The 21,320-nt window shown below is 44.1% G+C and overlaps 1 protein-coding gene across 3 annotated transcripts in view; it reads left to right on the forward strand.

The window, feature by feature from the left end:
* LOC128874056 (transcription factor AP-2-epsilon) overlaps positions 1-21,320 on the forward strand; it is a 189,937-nt gene that overhangs the window by 78,702 nt on the left and 89,915 nt on the right. Inside the window, exons 1-2 of one of the 3 annotated variants that reach the window (XM_054118316.1) lie at positions 425-642; positions 13,560-13,679. The exons of the other annotated variants lie outside the window; for them this stretch is intronic. Coding sequence (XP_053974291.1) covers positions 13,617-13,679 — 63 coding nt within the window. The 5' untranslated portion in view covers positions 425-642; positions 13,560-13,616. Of the gene's footprint in view, positions 1-424; positions 643-13,559; positions 13,680-21,320 lie in introns of those variants that run through there. 3 annotated transcript variants of the gene reach the window in all.

Below are 21,320 nucleotides of genomic sequence, written 5' to 3' on the forward strand. Positions count from 1 at the left end.
CACGAAGGTCGGGCTATCGGGAAACAATATCCACCGTGCGCTGGTAACTCGATATATCTCGGCTCCCTTTCTCCCTCTCTCTTTCTCAGCCGTCGTCTTTCCTTATCTCTGACGTTTCGTCGTCCCCGGGGCCGGATCCGCATTGTCCTCGTCGCTCCCTCGTCGGAAACGGGCCCTACAGAGACAGGTAGCCGGGAATCACGCGCCAGGCACGCGAAAGTGCGCGGGATATTCACGGATTCGACGCTGTCTGCACAAGTGTCGTTGCTCCGAGTGTTACGGGCCCAAGTGTTGCGGGGCCCGAGTGTTCGGGGACGCGTAGTCAACGCGTTCAGTTGGTAGGGCGCCGATTAGAGCGCCGCGTGGGCCCAGCTCGCTTCGCATGGTGATAGTGCGCGCGATCGGGGACTTATCCAGCGACGTTTTTCGGGATCGTTCGAGTGGTGTGTGAGCGAACAGTGTCGAGTGCGATTCACGCGGGTTTAACGATGACCGATTCTGCGTAACTTGGCCGAGATCGAACTGATTGCGAGTCGTTGCTGTTGGACGGTTGGAAGTGTCCGTTCGTTTGCCGAAGTTACTTCATCTGAAGGACGGATGCCGAATCTAGGCTATTACAACACTGCCAGAATGCATCAAATGGTAAACTCTTTTCAAGATAAAATAGGTTTAATTTAGAAGTGCGCGCGTTGCATCACCTCGGGCCCTTTGCGCGGGGATCTCTGTAGAATCGAAATTATATTTTAACTCCCACGTTCCGATGGTATCGGTATCACAGAATATTTGATACCGCTACAGTTTTCGATCGTTTAAATGCAACATTTGCATCCAAGAATATTTGCGATCGCGTATTCGTTATTTTAATCGAGTAAATCGTTATTGTTTCATGTTTCGAATGGCGAGGAAAGAAATTCCTTTTCGTCAGGGGCTCCTCTGCTATCTCATAACTACTTTCTCGATCCGCGCAGAAACTGACTGGCAGCGAATGCTGAATTCCCGCGAATCCTGTAATGTAAGGACACACCTTAGAACGTGACTGAACTTTCTAGCATTAGAAAATAAATAAATACGCGAGCCGTCTTCAATATGCTAGCTGTCAAGCGAAAGCGTTTATCGGATAAGATTATCGTTAATCGGATAATTTCTTGTGACTGTGTACAATGACGTTTGAAAGTACGATCTTTATTTAAAAGAATTTTTATTTACAATTTTATCATACTTGATCTTTATTGTACTCGGTAATATTGTTACATCATTTGATAATTGTAAAAATTGATTTAATAAAAGTATCAGTGCGTTTATTATTTGAACAATTTTTTGTCGTTGAATTTTTTGCCATTTTCACGACACATCATGTCCATGTCCAAAACTAAGAACAAAACTCTCTCAGTCCTTCGAACGAACATGTAAACATCGCGTACCAGGAATTCATTGCGCGCCAGGCCGCGCCAGGCCGCGCCCTTGTTTTTAACCAGAATATCATTTCCAAGAAATTTCAAATCCTCTTAAGACTCCGTTTCTTATTCCGTGTTTGGCAACAACAAGAAATCCGTTGTCCATTCGTTTGCTAGCGTCTCGTATCTGAAACGTACACCTGGCCGCGGGTAATAAACCGCTACAATGGCGTTACGGCTCGCAATTCGTCACGCGCCCCGGGGACGCGTTTAAGTGAAATAGATACGTCAGTCTTATGGAATATAAGTTCATAAAATTGAGCGGTAAATCATCGGGAATTTCCTGGCAACGGGGATGCCTCGGCCACCGCAGACTCGGTCTGTAATGACAGGCTTTAACAGCGACTCGTAAAATCTTGCCACAATGGAATCATTGTTGACCGTGGTGCCTCTATCGCGCGACCTAACCGTTCCATCGGCCAGCGTACTTAGTATCAGTACGCATGATTACTAGTCATTGACTAGCGCGACGGAAGCTTGCGAGCTATAGCGTCGGTGCGGCAAAATCCAGAAAACCATGTAAAAATTCTCTAGGACTGGTTTCTTAACCCTTTGCACTCGAGAGGTGACTCTCAGTCACTGTTCTACATGTTTTCTACAGAATGTTCTACGATGCACATTCGTATCAATATCGTACTTATTTATTAATAGACTCCAAACATTTATGCATTTATACAAAAATTCAAAATAAAATATCGTGTACACGTTCCAACATTTCGGAGGCAAACTACACCTTCGGTTACCTAAATTTCTGTTCTTCGTCTGTTCATATGAAAATATAAATTTGCACAAAGTTTCGCAATTCGTCGATCAATAAATATTACTTTCCATACGACTACAACTGGTTTCGTTAAATAATCAGTCGTTCGATCGACAACAATGATAGATATCGCGATCCTTTCAGCCATTCATACTTCAAATTTAGGCGTTTTCAGTCGAATTTCGTTAACTGATAATTACTTTGGGGCAATTACCACCGCCACGAAATGATTAAATTTGAGATATGATGGGAACGCATGATAACGTCACGGTTGAAAGGTTCGCGACGAGTTAAACTGAAACTGTATCGTTTAAAACGAAACGCTTTTACAATTTTTCGAGCGTGTTAAATCGAAATCGTGCAACTTGAATACGATGTAAATCGAGGACGAGGCGTGCAAACGTTGCAATCACACGGATACCACGTTTCAGTTTATTTGCCAGTTTGTTCATTGACATTTCCAATAGTTTTTACTGTACGTACGCGAAACGAAGAGCGATGTGAAAATGAACAAAATACGCGGTGCGCTTTTAACACGAACGGAATAGTCCGTGAAATTTCTGTAACTCGTGTCACTGAAATTTATCAACAAAAAATGAAATATCGTAGTTCAATTTAATACAAGATCGACGAATATAACTCCTTGAAATTTCAAGTCACATCGATACTTGGAACTTGCCATAAAACTAAGAACAAAACTCTCTCGGTCCTTCGAACGAACATGTAAACATCGCGTACCAGGAATTCATTGCGCGCCAGGCCGCGCCCTTGTTTCTAACCAGAATATCATTTCCAAGAAATTTCGTACTTTAAACGATATTTCGAAACGTATTTTTTAATTTTTATCTTCGCCGTAACGATACGAATTTCCGACGTCCAGCATCTGAATATTGTTATTTCTGCCACCACTCGGTATCGAAAACGTAAAATATCTGCTGGTCGCGAGCGCGTTAAGCGAAACAATCATGGCTGATCGCCACGTGACGCGGCTCCGGTTGAGAATCTCTGTGCCCGCGCGGGACGGAACAATAATTATGCTAATGTCAACAATTCTCGCAGCAAGGGGAAATAATTACATCGACGGCGAGCGGTAATGATAACTCTAACGGTGGATATCTGGCGCTAATTGCGCCGTAAATTGCACGTATCGTAGGAAACGGAACGTAAACGCGAGAAAAAGCGTCGAGTCGCGGCTGCGGGATTAACGACTTAAACAGAGAGTCGAACGGTTGTTATTATTAGGTTGTTAATCGTCGCCCGTATTGGAAGGGGGGGGGGGGATGGGAGGAGGAGGAGGGGTGAGGGTGCGGGGGAAGGAGAGAGAAGGGGGAGGGGGCGGCCGCGTGTAACAATTCCGTTGTTGCTGCTAACGCCTCGGATGCTTTACGATCGCCAATTACTTTCGCTTGCGCAAGGAAAGCTCGCTTGCACGCGCTCTCAGCGAACGAACCGGTGGAAATCAAAGCGAGCAAATTGCCGTCCCGCGAAACGGGCGCATTCTTCATGGGCGTTTTCGATTTCAATAAACTGCGCCCTCGTGTACGTGCCTTGTTCGTCGAGGACGTCGAGGACGTCGAGGACGTCGCGAGGTTCTGTGTCTCTTAACCCTTTGCACCGTGGAACACCTTTGACTCTTCTTTATAGTTCCTTTTTTCATCTTTGTTCAACTTTTATGCGATATGATTTTAACCTTTTGCACGTTGGAACGATTCGATCTACTTTTTACATTGTATCAATAAGGAGCCATTTCTTCAAATTTTTGGGAGATTAAAAAAAACGTTTTAAAATTCAGATTTATGAAATTTTGTTCTTTTTCATGTCGAAGCATAGGTACCTAATTATGAAATTCCATCGTTGATTTTCAGAGTGGAGGGGAGGATTAATGTTTGGAGCTGTCTCCTTATTGCCCCACGATTCGATTGGGTCGTCTGGAATGTGTCCTACACAAGGGCGAGAATAAAGTTAAGGGTACAATGTATACTTCAACATATCCCTCGCACATAACTCCTGTTGGCTGACGTTTCAATCAACCGTTCCTCGCCTTCGTTTCTCATCGACTTTTGTTACGCGCGCGAATTTTCTAGTGCCACGAACAGATTGCATTTTTCGAGCCTCGTCGGGGAGCCTCGAAAAATAGCGAACGACTTGTCTGTCATTGCAACCGAAGGAAGCTGTCCTCGTTTCTCATCGCAAATAAAGATTTTATTACAGAACGAAATGGGTACTTTGCTCCGAAAGATATTTCGACGAAGATTCATTCTTAACCCTTTCAAGATACAATTGTTCAAAACTTAATAGGGGATTTATTTTTTTATTTTATTTAAGAAGGAATTTTTTAAATCCGTGATTATGTTCCAACCCCAAAACTATAAAGACTGCAGCTGCCTTCTTATCGCAGCACACCCCTAAATTTTTAAACTTTGTGTCCTCGATTGTGAACGCCAGGTCTGAAAGGGTCAAATTGAAATTCACATACCGATACATAACTCGTCATCCCGAACAACGACGAACCAATACAATCTATTCTCGAAGTCTTCCTGTCGTTAAAACTGTCGAACTATCGATGACATGGCGGAGAAAACAGTTTTTTTTTTTTAAAAAAGAAAAAAAGAAAATAAAAGCGAAGAAGAAGAGACAAGGGTTGCGGAAAGGGGAAGAGAATGGCAAGGGAGTGACTAAGGCTCCTTTCTTTCACCTGTGCCACCGCGAGCAATAAATAACCGCCAGCTTAGCTGATTTTACTGCCGTGTGTTTGGGTGATCCCAATAACGCCGACCGAAGAAGGGACCAATAATGCGAAGAAAACCAATCTTCGCGCTAACTAGCCATTCAAACCGCAGAACTGCCTGGCGAGTACTCGAGGGACCCTGGTTAACCTCTGAAACGAAACGGTTTCAAGCCTATTTCGGTATTAAAGAATTCGCGGGGCAACGTCATAACCGCGTGGGCGGAAACGCTCGCTCGACGATGCACGATCATGCACGAGCATCGTGAAATATTTGCGCTTGTTTTGGGCTTTTTCGCTCGGCCTTAGAACCTTCTCCGATAAAAGGGTGATTTAATTCAAATGGCTAATTTCAAATGGCGAGTAAAGGATAAATAATTCTATCAATTTGCAGTATAAAGTTAAATGTTTCACGAAGAAGAAGTAAAGTTTGAACTGCTCGAGAAAAATAAATTTTTACCATCTGTGCCACGTGTACGCGAATATGTTTTGCCAAAAATACACGAGAAATTTATAGCGTAGCATGGAAAAAATGAGTTGTGGATTGGAAGGAAGCACCATAGAACCAACTAACGAAGCAAGCTCGTAACTATTGCGACTCGGATACTATTCGTACCAACTTAATGGCCGCTTACCCTTGCGAACGTGTTTCCGATCGTGCGTTGTCATCCGCGTGGGCAGACGAGCATCTCTCGAAGGCAGGCGACTTGCGCAACAATAATTGCTCGGAGATGGTAGCCATTAAAACGAGCGATTTATCGCCAGGCGTACCGTAATTCAAACGAACGTTTTAAATGTGTTGACCTTAATTAAATTACGCCGCCGATAATCCGGGAATTCGAGGAATTACTTCTTACGTCTTACTTTCGCGTCGCAGTAACTAACCAAATAAAAAAAAAATAAAACGTATACTCGTGCACCGGTATGATCGAAGAGATTAAACGTGTTATTTAAACAAACAAAAAATATATAAAAAATGTTTCAAAGGAATATTGCCAGGTGAATGTTCGAAGAAAGCTGTCAGTAAAGTTGAAATAAAGTTGAAAGAAACATTCCGTCGGAGATTCGTTAAATTGTGATACCGGGGGTCCGATTATCGCCCATTTCTTATCCGTTAGTAAGTAATTAACCTGTTTGCAGAGGTAAATAACAGACTGCGCAATTTTGTCAAAATTGCAGGTATGCATCGGCGCACACGCGATCGAGCGCGCGATTAGGTCGAGTAAGACAAGCGCGGAACGCGTCCATATCGATAATTAAACGGTATGCGTGTGAATTATCTGATTGGGGGAACCGCGGACCGTAAAATTAACTCTTTTCCGTTCGTGAAACTTTGTCTACGCTTGCGGGCCTAATTGTTCCCGCGAGCGAATTCGAATCGTCTCTTTTGTACATTCAACGTGTGATATCTATATTACGTTACGTGACCCAAACAGATTGTTTTGATCGCTACTCTCGGTTCTATAATTTTCTTTTTATTGGAAGATCTTTTTTATTGGTAGAAAGATTTTAGGCAGAGGAGTTTTGGATAAACGGTGTATTATCATTTTTGAGATATATCTTTTTATTTAATGTTTCATTTTTAATGTATTAGATTTTGATGGTAGTCCTTGTTGTAAATTATCGTTTGTACTTATCGTGGACATAAGTGATGTATATTTATATAGAGAGAATGCATGTGTAATCAAAATAGAAAGTATTAAATACATACAGAAGCCTATGTACAAAAGTTATAAATTAGACGGAAGACTAGTAAAAAGATAATTTATAGTATCATATAAAACAAAGTATTTAAATACGATCCTCCAACAACTTCCATAAATCATTTTCACCTGCAAACCATCCTATCATACGAAACAAATGAATCAGAAGACGCGATACATTTTGTATATTTTGTTTTTCTGCGCGGCGCCAGATAATATAACACGCGTGCAATTATCTCTGGCGCAATTATCGAATTGCAGCAGAGATTGGCGAGGATCCGACGACGTCTCGCGGTGGATCGCAGCATGAGCTCGACGTTCCACGTCGACCATGACGTGGCGAGCTACGATGTTCGCCACGGTATCTCTATAATAACCGGTTAAATTCCGGTAGTGGCGATCCTTACGAACGGTAGCCTCTAATCAACCTAATTTCGAGTTCCTTTGGCCCCGACGCGGGGCCAACATTGGAATTATTCGGTAATTGTAACGGATCGGAATGTTGCGGGTTCGCTCTTTAGGGTTCCAGACGCTGACCGATCTTGTGCTCTCCTTTTGCTCCTTGTTTCTCGCCATCGCCATTATCGACGGGTTCGATGTAGATTCGATTCCTGGTTGGGCGATTGCTAGCGATGGGAATGATACCGAGTTAACACGGTGGAGCCTCGATTATTGCTGAATTTCGGGACAGAAGATACTCCGGTTATCGAGGTTGAAAAATCTTGCACCGACGAGAGAGATTGTAACGCTGAAAATAATGCTTTAGGTTGTATGTTTTTTGTTAAAATAGGCTAAAAATCGAATGTCTTTTTTCGACAGATTTCTCATTCCTTGTCGTTATTGCTTTCAAAGTTCCTCGCAGTATCATCGATATATCTAATCAGTCCCATCGCTCCTAATTACTCTTATTCTATCTGACTGCAACTCTCGGTCGTTGCTCGACGTGGTCAGAATTTTTACGAACGAAATTCAGTTGCTCGAATTAAGTACTCGTCTCGAGTCTTCGCCAGAGATACGTGCACGGTTCCTTCAATGGTACCGCGTGGGTTTCTTTAAATTACGGGGTCGCGGATAGCGAATCGGCGTTTTTTGCCCGTGTAGAACTGTAATGAAGGGTGCTGGGATAGTTTCGAACGGAATTACGACGAACGGGAGCTCGACTAGTTGGACTGGTTCCGTTGTTTCTTGCAATCAATTAAAAAAAATGAATGGCCGATACGTAGGAATCGATCTGTAACGATAAACTCGAAACAGCACACCCCGAAAGGGTGAATAAATTAAAGTGGCCTGCCGCGAGTAAACATTACACGAACAACCGCGACGCCGCGGCAACCAAACAGTTTACACGCCCGAATTTACATTCGAATAGGCAATAATCGACGTTAATAATAGTGCGCGATATTCTGCATCGCTCGATCTGCGAGCGAGAAAATTCAATAATAGAGTAAGTCCACGCGGCATAAATCAACCCCACCGTTCAGATAGATGTGGTTCTCGTTATCCTAATCGATTAACTAAATCGGCCGAGAGTATCGGACAAATTGGCGCGAAAGCGCAAGACACGCTGTTAGTAATTTTAGAATGTCAAGAGGTCATCAGGAGTCGATATGGTCGTCCCAACACCTCAGCAACGATCCTCTGCCAAATCCTAAGAACGAAGATCGCGTCGCGGAACGGGCGATCAGCTTTGTTGCCAAACAGTTACTCGGTCGCGTTTCCATGAAGGGCGGGGTTTTGCGGTTTACCGATGTCGGGGTCGGAACGATCGCCTCTGCTAGAGAATAATAGCTCGGTAAATAGCGCGGCTCCCCTCGTTAACTGGATTTAATGGTACGTCGTTAGCAGTCGTATAGCCAGCGACGCTGCTTAGTGACCATACCGAACAAAAAAAAAAAAAAAAAATGAATCGCACTGGGGAATTCGGGATACTCGGAATCGTTAAGGCGGAGGGAAACGGAACCTCGATGGAACGTGTTATTGTACTCTTGCTCCTCTCTCGGCTCTCTCGTGTCCGGTTCTCGTTCCGCGATGGCCAGCAATACCTATAAAAGATGATAACGCCAATGCTCGCGGGGTGTAAAATTCTCCAACGACGATTCCATAACTCGGTTAGCGATCTTCGGTTTTACTGGCTGGTTCTACGACGAAAGTGTCGTGTTTGTGAAAAATTCCAGGAACATGAAAGATGCTGGAAAATTCAGAAATTATTGAGAACATAGAGGCTCGTTAAGGGGGTGGTCTGGTTATCCAGTCTAAGAGTAGAGAATAAAAGGGTGTAATGGTCGAAGGAACGAGGTGAGAAGTACCTTGCTCGACTATTCTGGGAGAAAGGTTCGGCACAGGTTCGTGCTACGTGATACCAAGTGGATGAAATAAATCTTGATTGATTACTCTCACGACAGAAGAGTTTTGTAAGTTAGTCTCTGTCTCACGTGGATGAAGTCCGAGAGTATCGCGCAGAAAAGTATAGTCGTCTCGTTTGACTACTCTGGTAGTAGAAAGGCTCAGCAATGGCTATGCTACATGATACGTGGTAGGTGAAATAAACCTTGATTGATTACTCGCACGACGGAAGAGTTTTGTAAGCTATGTGATGTGTAGTGGGTGAAGTCTGAGCGTAACGCGTGGAGAAGTATAGTCATTCATAGATAGAAAGTAAGACGTGCGTGCATCCATCATGGTAATTTATGAAGGAGTAATTTTTCTTGTTTATTATTTCCTTTTTGCTAAAGATTGGAAACGAAGGAAAAGGGAAATTGTAATCAATTATACCGTTTAATTATATATTTTTATAATTTTTCTTCGCGTCTAATATTTGGAATAATTGTTGTTTACAAAATGCAATTCGTATGTACTCGTGAATCGATAAATAGGAACCAGAATGCTGAGGTCTTCTACATTGCAACATCCTCTATTGTTCGAGGATCCTAGAGGTGGCATTGTACTTTTAAGCACTCGAAAAAGAAACATAGTACCTCGTGATTCACAATTGATTAACATCAAACTTTGCTTCGTTGTCTGTTCTTAGATTCCCCTTTTATCGCCATGTTCGTTCTTGCGTTTCTTTGTACAATATCCTGAGACTCTAAAGGACAGCATGGCATTTGCAATTCTCTTTCTCTTTGAAGCAGCAGCTGAAGTAGCGTTTAAACTCCGCCGACGTCGTCTCTGCTTGGCGACGTTCCTTCTCCTGTATTCCCTTTGCTTCATCTCTCCTGTTGTTCTAATCGTTGTCGCGCGTTCCGTAAACTCTGAAAGATACAGAGGATTTACGAGTTTCTGTTAAAGCAAGAATACAGTTTAAGACTTTTATTAACTCTTCATCTTCAACTGGGTCGATTTCGTTCCATCCAAGGTTTTATACTGTTCTTGGCTTTAAAGAAGTCTGAGGAAATGTCAGGTCACTTCTTGAAATTTTCGTAAGGTTATTCGAAATCTCCCACGCGAGATCCTGGTATGTTCGTCGATTAGAAAAACGTGTGCTCGCTCGTGTCTGCAAAGTGAAAGTGTAATTTGCACGCGTGCGAAGGTACTTAAGACTGTTCCAGGAGTTACGATAATTTCAGCGATTCGCGTGATGTAACATCACGTGTTAGACGTACGTCTTAGAATTCTTTGCGTAATAACGCTTCTTCGGAAGAAGCGAAAATTGTTTCACTCGAAAGCTCTTGCTCATCGACGCGTAGCTCAATCGACGTTACCCGATCAACTGGAATAGTTTTCATCTACGTTCACGAGGAATGCTTATCAAGTATTCAATTTTTATTAAATTGTGTTAATCTTGTAATAATCAGTTGGTAATTCGGTATTCTGATATTCTTTCTTCTGAAGATACGATATGTAAACATCCTTTGAATTTAATTTTCTGTGTTTAACGTCGTTTTAAGATATCATCTAAAGCGGATATTAGTAATCCATAAGCTGTAAATTTTATGCTGAAACCTGACTCTTGCTCTTCTCTTCTTCTATACATAGACACACCAGCAATCCTCACATTACAACCTATACTCTATACCTTCGTATTATTATACCTTTTCGTTGTTACAATGTAATATTCCAGAACCTTAATTTATCAGTGTGTTATTAAACTGTCAACGTTGTCTCCTTACGCAATGACGCAGCAGCTCTAATTGCTCTTCAGTAAATAAAGGCATGTTGCGTGTCGACGGCTCGTTGTATAACGTTCACACCATGGGAACGTCTACATTTCATGGCACGTTTCAAAGGGAAAAATCAAAAAAGAGAATCGAGGAACACTTGTTTTTTAACCACGATCTCTTTCTACTGGTCGACTTGTCGACACGCGACTAATATTTAGTACCAAGAATAAGTTCATCTAATATCAGCTACGGCTCCTTAATGTTGTCCCTGCTAATCTAAATCTAATTTTACTTTACACTTTTGCACTTTTGCACTTTACACTTTTACACTACACTTTTGCACTTTACACTTTACACTTTACTTGCACTTTACCAGAAAAAAAGGCCCCGAGTGCAAAGTTTTAATTGTTCCAATCAATAGATATTAACCCAGACACTCTTAAGCGCCACCTGCGTGGACCACACCTAAAAATCCCAAGTAAGATTCACCGTATATAAATACATAATCAACTTCGCATCTAACTTAGCACCCGTGGTTCCCAAAGTAAATGACCAAGCCAAGAAATGAAGGAAGTCTCTGACAATGCGTCCCATTCAAAACCAGCCAGTGGCCACGATGGCTCCGTATCGAAGTGGTCAGCAACGGGACAAGCTCTCTCGTCGACCGGTTGGCCTATTGGCGTCGCTGGACGAACAACCGGGGCTCGATTAGCATCGCTGGACCGCCAACAGCCTCTCCGCGAGTCGCTGATCCAACGTTGACTCGTTTCGGACGCTCGTGTGCGTTCGTGAGCGCGGTTGAACGCGAGCACACGCGCAGGACAACTCGTGCGCGCTCGTCTCATGGCGAACACGCAGGACTCGACGGCGAAACGATCCTCGTATCAGCGGCACATGGCGTAGAAACGCATTATGAATATTCAACCGGGTAGCCCGGCATGGCTGCGTCCGAATCCATTATTCATTCGCGCGACGGCAACGGGGCGAGAATTGCGTTTTCCGTCGAGCAGAGTCCGGAGGAAGGAAGGACGGGATCGAGGAAGAGGAATCGAGGAGGGAAAGAGATCCATGTCGATGGGAATCGTCAGGGGTTTGCCAGGAGTCCGTATTTCGCTTCGAACATGAAATTCCGAGTATCTGAACGGGGTTTTGGGGATCTTTAATCGAAGTTGATCCTAGTCGAGGATTGGGAGTTGGAAAGGAAAGCAAGGACGGTAACAAATGACGAGAGCGATTCAAACGGACAAGGTGGGAAAAAGAAAACCTTTTTGATGCTTCACATTTTTACTCGAACGCTTCGCTCTCCTCCGTCATCGGGGTCCGACTTTTTGTTCTTCGCGTGCACCTTTTGCGTCGTCGCGTTCCTCTTTGGGATCCTCTTCTTCGCAACCCTCCCGGTTCCTCCGGCCATTTTGCGTGGTTTTATTCGGCTGCGGGAAGAATGCGCTCCGTTCGGCCTAGTAATCAGCTCGAGCTGACCAAAGGAGGGAGGATCGCTTACGCAACAGAGAACCCCGTGGTCGAATTTTTCGAATTCCTGAACGCGCGAAAGCCAGCGGGATTCTCGTCTCTTAACTCGATTTTAGAAAACTCGAACTCTAATTCCGCAGTTATTTTTATGCTCGGTGGATCGCATAAATCGCTCGACAAATATTTTATTCTTTATCACGTAAGCTAGAATACTTTGCTTTCGATTCTCTTAAAAAAGGCAACTCATTCGGGGAACTCGAGAATTTTTATTTTATTTCTTGATAGACCTCAGTGGGAGATATTTTGTCAAAAATAGCTTGCAAGATTTTTCTACGACAATTTTTGTTTACATTTGAAATACAGACCGCATACCAGTCTAACTCCAATTTTTCTTTACGTTTAAAAAAACACCCTCCGTGCCAGTCTACTAGTCTTCTAATAAATGACTCAAGGTAGCGAGCATACCATCGAAACGTGTCGTACACGAAATTACCTGCGTTACACGCTCGCTTGAAAGATACCCGGGTGGAAAGTGGAGGAGGGGGGCGGAGGAGGGCAGACCCAAGGGAACACCCGCGGTGATCTACTTACGTCTGCATTAATGCGCCGCGGGACGAGCAACTGCGAAGCAGGTGTAGGTACACACACACGCGCCCCGGGATTTCGCGACGGAATTTTTCTGTGAAAAGTTCGGCTAACACGCTCACGTATCAACGGACGCGGTGTAATTAACATAAGGGAAAAGTTTGCTTCGATGCGTTTCGCAGTTGGCGCCCCGCGAGGCTTCCGGGCGTAAGGCGTGTCCTTTCAGAAAAGTACACCGACCGCATTGCGGCTAAATGGACGCCATCGCTGCGTTTACGTACTCCTCGTTGCCAGGCGAAAATGTCGAGGAACTTTTCCATCTGCGAAATATGGCACAGGGATTCGCATCCATAGAGGCACTATGGATAGAGTAGGGGATTCTACTTCACCGCTGAAAAAGAGAGAGAAAATCGCGGTGTCCTACTTGTCTCTGTCTATTAACGCATTTTATCAAGCCTCTATGGAAGTTAACGAACTGTCGATTTTCTTCAAACTTCAAACCTAGAAATAACATTTTGACCACTTGACATCCCCCTTAAAATACGAAAGCCCAGTCACAACAAAGAAACACTGCAAAAAATAATAATATACCCAAAGACATATTTTATCTTGATAAATTGTAAAGAAGTTCAAGTTCCATTTTTAAAGTACATTATTTTTAAATTCAATTAGATCGTTTATCCAATCATTTATCCTGTTACTTTGCGTTGCAGAAGCGCTCTCTTGATTGCTAAGTAAGTGTTTCGCTTTGTTCTAGGTAAGTTGTGACCGGAGCACCGCGGTGAACCTTTGGATAGTATTTCGGCGGTAGATGTCAGAATGACGTTCAGATGCATGCCAGCCTTTCAAACCCTCGGAAGCAGTGACTGCAGTGCATCCTGGGTAAGTGTGTTGCTCTTACGTAAGTGGGTTGCCGCATACGCGAATCTGCTCAACGACACGCGACACGAATCTGGATACGTCTTTTGACCCCCTTTCCGCGCCATCTTGCTCCGGAACTCGTTCGTCGAACGAATTCTCTATCGCACAAGCTCGCAATCATACGAGCGATTAGGGGTATTTCAGTGAAATTTGCTGGAAGATAAATTTTATTATTCAAATTCAATTTATTAACATTTACGATCCAAATTTAAAATCTTTCGCTCCCCTTGTGTTATAGATTATCGATTCTACAAGTATCCCATTTTTTAATTAATTGTTTAATTAATTTTTGGTTTAACCTCATCCTTCGTTGCTCGTTTGCAATCGATTTATTCTTAAGAAACATAATCCACTATTTTTCTCGCTCACATCAATTCAAATTCCGGCAGCAGATCAGTTTCAATTTATCGCCATGTACCTTGCGGTGAATTTATTCCGCTACTATTAACCCCGGTCCCAAAACGTGACTAATTACAATTTAAAAACGTAATTGCGCCGCTATCTCTCAAGAGATCGTCGAAAAATTTACTCGATTTTAAGTCCACCCATTTGTTTTCTTATCTGACGAGCACATCGTTCGACACGCCACGTTACGTTCCTCTCTTTACCGGCTACCGGAAATTAGGGGGATCGCAAGCCTATGAATCTTCTGGAAACTCACGAAACACGTGAGACCTATCTACTTAAACGAGAAAATGATCTCTGGTTACGATTATTCGCTCGTTCGATCAAAATCTAAAATACAAATCTGGAAATCTGGAGAACACGTGTCCTCAAATTTTCAAAGGAATAACAATCTCCGTATTAAACAAATTAAAGCGTATTTCGTATTCATAATAAAAAGATTAACTCGCCAAGGTGTCGTCAGGCAAAAATAATAACGAGATTCATTATACACGGCAATTAAATCTTGCATTGTTAAAGTAAAAAATGACGATATAAACAAGCGAACGAAATAAATTGTACAATTCTGCGCGCGTTAAATGCGATCTTTCAACGAAAATTAAATTTACGCAGTTGGTTCTTCGTACGGCGAAGCAAAACTTGTTCTCCGTTATTTGCCAGCACGCTAGATTATTAATTCAACGACTCGAACCGCTGTAGGAAGCTGTAGCCGGGGTGAAATGTTCAATTAAAGATACAATGCTCCTTTTATGGGTATCGTTATTTACTTTTTACGCGTACCAGGGGATAACAATGCGAGCGTTGTAGCCGACGATGAAATTTACTAAGCAGCACACGTCGATGCATAAACCAACCCCTTCGTTCCAAATGCTTTCACAGTTTGCTCGGTATTATTTCCTTCAATTTTCCCGGTACAGGGAAAACTCTTTCCCCGACGGGAAACTGTAAAACTGAACAGAGAAGTGCGTCTAATTGTTGCGCGTTGAATAGAAACGAAGTAATTGTATCAACTCGCCTTTCATTCATTTTGCTGCGCGAAAATGGGAAAATTTCCGCTCGCGTTCATGAACCACCGTTTATTTCGCATAATCCTTGGATCGAGACGTTTTCATACTTCATGGATAATAAACGATTTTTGCGTCAGGAGTCACGATGAATTTATGCGCGATTCGATTGGAATTAAAAGTAAAAGCATAAGATGGGAACTATGGGATCGTTTAGAACAGCGTACAAAAATTTGTCTACCGTCGAAAATTAACCAGCATCGTTTTCTATAAATTTCCATTTCTTAATTGTGGCCACCAGTGGCAGGATTCGTGGTATAAAACCGGAAAGGAGGTTGAAAAGCTCCCTTTGCCGCAGATAATAAGCGTGATGGAAAGTCGCCTTACCGCGTCTGCGTGGCCGAGAAGTTTGCGGCACTACCTAAGGATTCAAACCTGCCTTCTTATTCTCATTCCGTTGTTATTACTTTGTTTCCTTTCTCCCCTCTTTCCGAGACGAGTAAATAACTCCCCGTCGTTTACTCATCCTACCCCCGAGTTTATAATGGAGATTATCTTATTTGCGTCGAGACTCGTTTTAGTCCGCGATGCTAAGTCCGAGTTTCTCGGCAGAAAAACCACCGCCAACGAAGGAAAACCGCCGAGGAAAATTCTCGGTCGACGCGAAACATGTAAAAAAAAAAAAGAGAGCCAGAGAGAGAGAGAGTTAACAGCCACGGAATAAAGAATTAGACGTTTGAAATGATCGTTGTCGGCCTGCTCGGAATTCTTTCCCAATTTCACGTTGCATACTAACAATAAGACGAAATTGTTTCAACTATCACGTTGAGGTTTAGATGAATTGATTAAATAAATTGTGATTGTTGTTCGGTAAATAGTATCGGGAAAATTTCGTGGTGATTTTGGTGAATTACGTATGGTGAATTACGTGGCGATCTTCGTGTTAAACAATGTTCGCGGGAACGGAACCGACCAATCGCCGAGCGAGTCGCCCTTCCACTTTGTCGAGCTTTTCTCGCACTCCTCTCGATCCGGCGCGGCGGTGCACCAGTGGCCAGTTCGCGTTCCTAGTTGTTCGATTCCGTCGACGAATCGCACGTAGAGAGGTGCACCTTGCAATTACGCGGAAAGGCGGTCCACCTACTCCGCGGGGCGAGCGTAACAGGGCCGGCACGTTCTCCCTACCTCTTGCCCCCGTGCTGTTTCATTATTAATTATCGGGTCGCCACTATGTTATTAGTGCACTAGAAGAAACCGCCCGCCTTCCTGCTGGGCGAACGGCGCCGTGCTCGGGGACTCAATCCTCCAGCCAGCGGAGCTTAAGTCGACGATGATAAATAACGACGTGGCGGGTACACGCGCACGTATAATCTGCCCGCGTAGCCGTTTGAGCGACACGGAGGTGTAATTACTATTATCAATTAGCGAGCCGGGAGGGGAGATTTATGAATTGGGAATCTAGGGTGCTGCTAGACTTCGCTCTAGCCGACGAAACGGGTCCTTTCTCCTTTTATTCAGGGTTACGAGTCGCGGTTTCTCGAATCGTTGTTAAAGAAAGGATTATTATTGGATTATAAATCGCGGAGGTTCTTTTTCAAATTACGAATTTTAGTATTGAATGAAACTATTGGGAAAATGAGGGTGGTACGGAAACTGTAACTCGATTTTCCGAATGAAACTTATAAATAGTAGGGACGAGGGTCGTCGTCAAAGTAACGTAATCATGTCCAGTCAGTTTTGACATTTTGGTCCGCCATATTGGATCCACCATTTTGAATTTCTAAATTTTGAGTTGAGATTTCGTATCAGGGACCCCAAAAACCATTGTGTACCAAGTTTCATCCAAATCGAATCACTTTTCACATTTTGATCCGACATCCTGGAACTTGCTGTTTCAGACATGGAAATATTAGTATCAAGTCATAGGATACCATAATGAAAACGTCAGGATTGAATACATCAATTTCACAATAACAACATCAGGAACACCTTTTCCAAGTGTTACTTTCCACGAGAAACGAATCTCTTCCATCTCACTGCTACCGCTACCTAGATAAAGTTAACCAGTGCAGAACAAAATCCAGCAAAGGGCCACGGATGTTTACCGCCGCGAGGAGGAAGAACAGCGCCCGAGATTTACAACGAGAAGCAGCCCAGAGCCGTAATCTCGCGTTAAGTCTTTTAATGCCGCGCGAGCCGCATAATTATCATATTTAAATTGCCCGAGCTTCTTCCGAGGTTGTAACTCACGTTAATAACCTGTATATATCGTCGAGTCAACGACAGCAGAGTAGCGCTCCCGCTAACGATTATCGATAAGATATCGTTAACAGGTAGATAAGTTTCGATTTACGTTTTCCTGTCAGAGCTGGCTCACGGTGCACCCATTTTAATTTTCTAAAAAAAATGGGTGGCGGTAGCCAGAAGATTGTAGCTTTTTCGTCGCATCCGAGGGTTCAGATTCAGATTCATTAATTCTCGAGTTAAGGTATTTCTCATATTTCGACTTTTTCAATGGAACAGTTAATTAGGAAAGAATTGAGTTTGGAAGAACCACAACTGTTAGGCATGTGTCGTCCACGCGGATTCCTTTGGTCAAGAACATTCGCCACTCAAACAGTCCAAAACTATTCATTTTGTATCGAGTATATCTAGCGCTATTTCACTCGTTAGCAGTAGGTAAGATACTGTTTAGTGTTTTGTGAAACGGTTGCGAGACGACTCGAGGCATCGATCAAGGAATCCATCCTCGGTGTTTAGAAAACGTTGATCGAGAAGGGGCAGGGAGGGGTGGTGGGCAACGCCGACGATTCGCTTCTAATTATTGCCTCGTAATTAATGCGACGTAATTAAAACGGGACGACGACGCGGACAAATGGTGGCAAATCGTCGGCGACGCGCGCATCCCGAGCCGGCTTGTCGGAAGGTCCGCAGCGCGGCGTGTGTCGTTAGCGTGTCTCTCGTTTTTCTCGCGTAACGAACTCATTTATTTCCGCGCGGTAATGTACGACAATGCGGAGGTCGATCTACGACTCGCGCGGCACCGCGAAACAAAGCGCGCGTTGCTTGGCAAACGAGCCTGTACCCCCGCGCGCCCCGGGACCCCGAGGGGCGGCGAGTATTTCACCAGAATTTACGTTGCGTTTCACGCTGCTAATACTGCCGTGGTATAATTATAATTAGCGGGCTACGCCCTTCACACCGCCCCCTTCGGGACCTCGCAGCGGATACCTGCCGCATGTATCCTTCACCTTGATATCCGGAGACCGGCTCCGATGGCCGCGGTGCTCGCTTTTGGGTCGTGAGCCGTTTCCTCTCGGCCCTGGATCCCTTGGCCTGTGCCGATCTCCTCGACGGATCGCGCGGGGCTCTAATTTCTGTGTCACTTCGCCTAGATGTTACGTCTGTTACGTCTACACTGTTACGTCTCATCGGTGAGAAGATAGTCGAGGACAGACGTCGGGATTGGAGTTGAACGGGGAATTAGGGATTATTATCGAGTGCTTTACCAATTATCCACTGTTTTCTATTTAAATTCTATTCGTTTCTAAAATATGGGTTACGTTACGTCAAATTCAATGACTCTCGGTAGATGCCAATAATTTCGAGAAAAACAGCATCATTCGTGAAAAGCCTCATCTACGATCCACTTTCATGTATTCACAAATTCATGTATTCTTATACCAAGGGAACATACGGAGTACCGCCAATAATGTTAATAATAACAATAGGTCGAACTTCCTATCGGAACCTTCCAGGCGAAACTCGGCGCGCGAAACCCTATCCAAAGATCCTATCCGCGACAGCCTATCAAAACATCGCGATCCGAAGATAGCCTCGGCTGGAAACCCTGGCGATCCGGGCACCGATCACGCCCCAGTCTCCGACCGAAGGATCTCAAATGGATCTCGATCCAGCGGAGAGGGAGGTACAGGTACGCGCACATGCAAAGCGACCACCGTTTCGCCTCTCTCTCTCTCTCTCTCTCTCTCTCTCGCTCTCTTCTCCTGTCCACCTTCAGGCCGCATCATGGAGTACCATGGGCAGTGTTCTGGCACGGCATGACACCGGCCAATCGCGCAAAATTACGTGGAGCCGACGAGGGAAAAGGGGGGAAAAAGGGGCGAAGGGAGATCGAGCGAAAGGGCGGCGAAGAAACACGGGGAACGGGGCCAGAAAGAGGGGGTGGATGGCGATGGTCAGGTAGAGAGAGAGAGAGAGAGAGAGTGAGAGTGAGAGTGAGAGTGAGAGAGAGAGAGAGAGAGAGAGAAAGAGAGAGAACGGTGTACGAAAAAAGAGGAGAAAGAAGGGAATGGTGCGCGTGCCTCGGGGCGAAGTCTTGGGCCTCGCGTGCCCAGCCATGGCCTCGTCTCACTCCTCGGTCTTCGCGGTCAGAGGTCATCATCGAGCACGAGCCACCTTCGGGGTTCTCAACCTCCCCCTTCGGTTGTTGCCGACGCCGATATAAAACTGCCTCATTAAAGGCGCTCGGAAATTCCGTGCGTGCCACGAATCGAGACGAGCCGCACGGATTTTATGGGGGTCCAGCCGAACGCGAAATCGTCTTTCACCGATTCGTCCTTTTCTTTATTTTTTCGTCCCGGTTGCTCGGGCTCGTGTCGTTTCGCCGAGCGTCGGTCCCTTTGGAGACCGGGACGCTGACGATGGAAATATTAAATTGCTACGGAGGGCCCCTGCTCGCTGGAGAAACGAAGATTTTGGTTTGGGACTGTAATGGACGAAATGATGGATTTTTTGGGGGGGGTTACATTAAGCGTTGATACGGTCAGCTTAGGAGGGATAGATGGAAAAATTTTTGAGAAGCGAATTGTTATCGATCGTTTGATTGTTCTTATCAATTATGTATGACGAAGAGCAACGTTGTTCCAGAACCGTGATTCAGATTTTCACAATGTGGAAACAATTCGAGATACAATATTTTATTTTTTTCCCAGGCAGAATATAGCCCTATTCGTCGATTTTGAATGCAATTGGAGCATGTACACATTGGTTCGTGCCAAAAAGCATGGAACAATAGCTTAACGCACATACACGCGTGCCTAAATCGAGAATTCATTCGGCGAACCAACTGTATCGCAATTGCGAAACTATTTCCTAGCTATCTGATAAAACTGGAAATCACAACCCTCAGCGTTCTACCCAATTTTATTTTGAAACACCAAAGATTAGGTTTGAATCTTAGCCTCAGAGGTCCTCGGATCACTGAGTCGATATCAACGTCAGCAACTCATTTCAGAGACACCATAATCGCTATAACTAGCATCTTCCTCATTCTCCAATCCATCGAGCTAATAATACTTGAAGTCCACAGTTCAACTCTAGTATCTAACGTTTCGAGTAATTTTTCCCTCAACTTTTCTCTTTCTGGCTTGAAGCTTGAAACCTGAACACCAGACGATAAACTCCTAGCAGACAGCGGTCGGTCGTCGTCAACGCGAGGGAACGGGATTTTTCTAAACCACTAACGCGCCTGTAATCGCTCTACAAGTGGTCCCGGACCGTTTAACGCCATGAACATGGTCCAAGTTGTAAATTGTTTGCGATCGAGAAACGAGCTCGCATTAAGAGTGGACTGCGCATGGCGCCGTTCAAGATTTTCCATGGGTCTTAACGGAAACGGTCTTAAATCACACGTTTAAACCGATGATTACGGAATGTCCTGAATTAGTTGTGTTTGAACATAGAGGGTGGAGAAGGTGAGGGATATTTATTGCCGTTGGTTAGGTGGATGCGCGCCCTTCGCTCACCTCTGCTCACCTAACCCTCTTTTCGACTGGTCAATTAGCCGGCTAAACATACAACGGCCGTTCGAAACCGGTTTCCACGTGGCACACGAATTTTCGTTTCTGGGCTAATTATTTTCCGCCTCTGATCCACGATGGGAGTTGTTTACGGCCGCGATTAGGAACGTGGGAGTAGTTAGTATAGTAAAATGGGGCGAATACGAACAATTTCACACCCGAAAGTTCTGCCACATTCTTATCTTTCTAGGAAAAATACTTAAACGAAGGTAAGATCGAGGTTTCTTTCCTTAAACTGTATCAAAATTTAATTAAATAATAATCATTAAAAAGTACGAGTGTTTCAGAAGTATGTATACGTTTCTAATCAGATAACTCGAGAAATTCGAATGAATAGGAACAGTCTTACTGAAATTGGGAATATTCTAATC

This window comes from Hylaeus volcanicus, chromosome 3 (genome assembly GCF_026283585.1).
Source record: "Hylaeus volcanicus isolate JK05 chromosome 3, UHH_iyHylVolc1.0_haploid, whole genome shotgun sequence".
Taxonomy (NCBI): domain Eukaryota; kingdom Metazoa; phylum Arthropoda; class Insecta; order Hymenoptera; family Colletidae; genus Hylaeus; species Hylaeus volcanicus.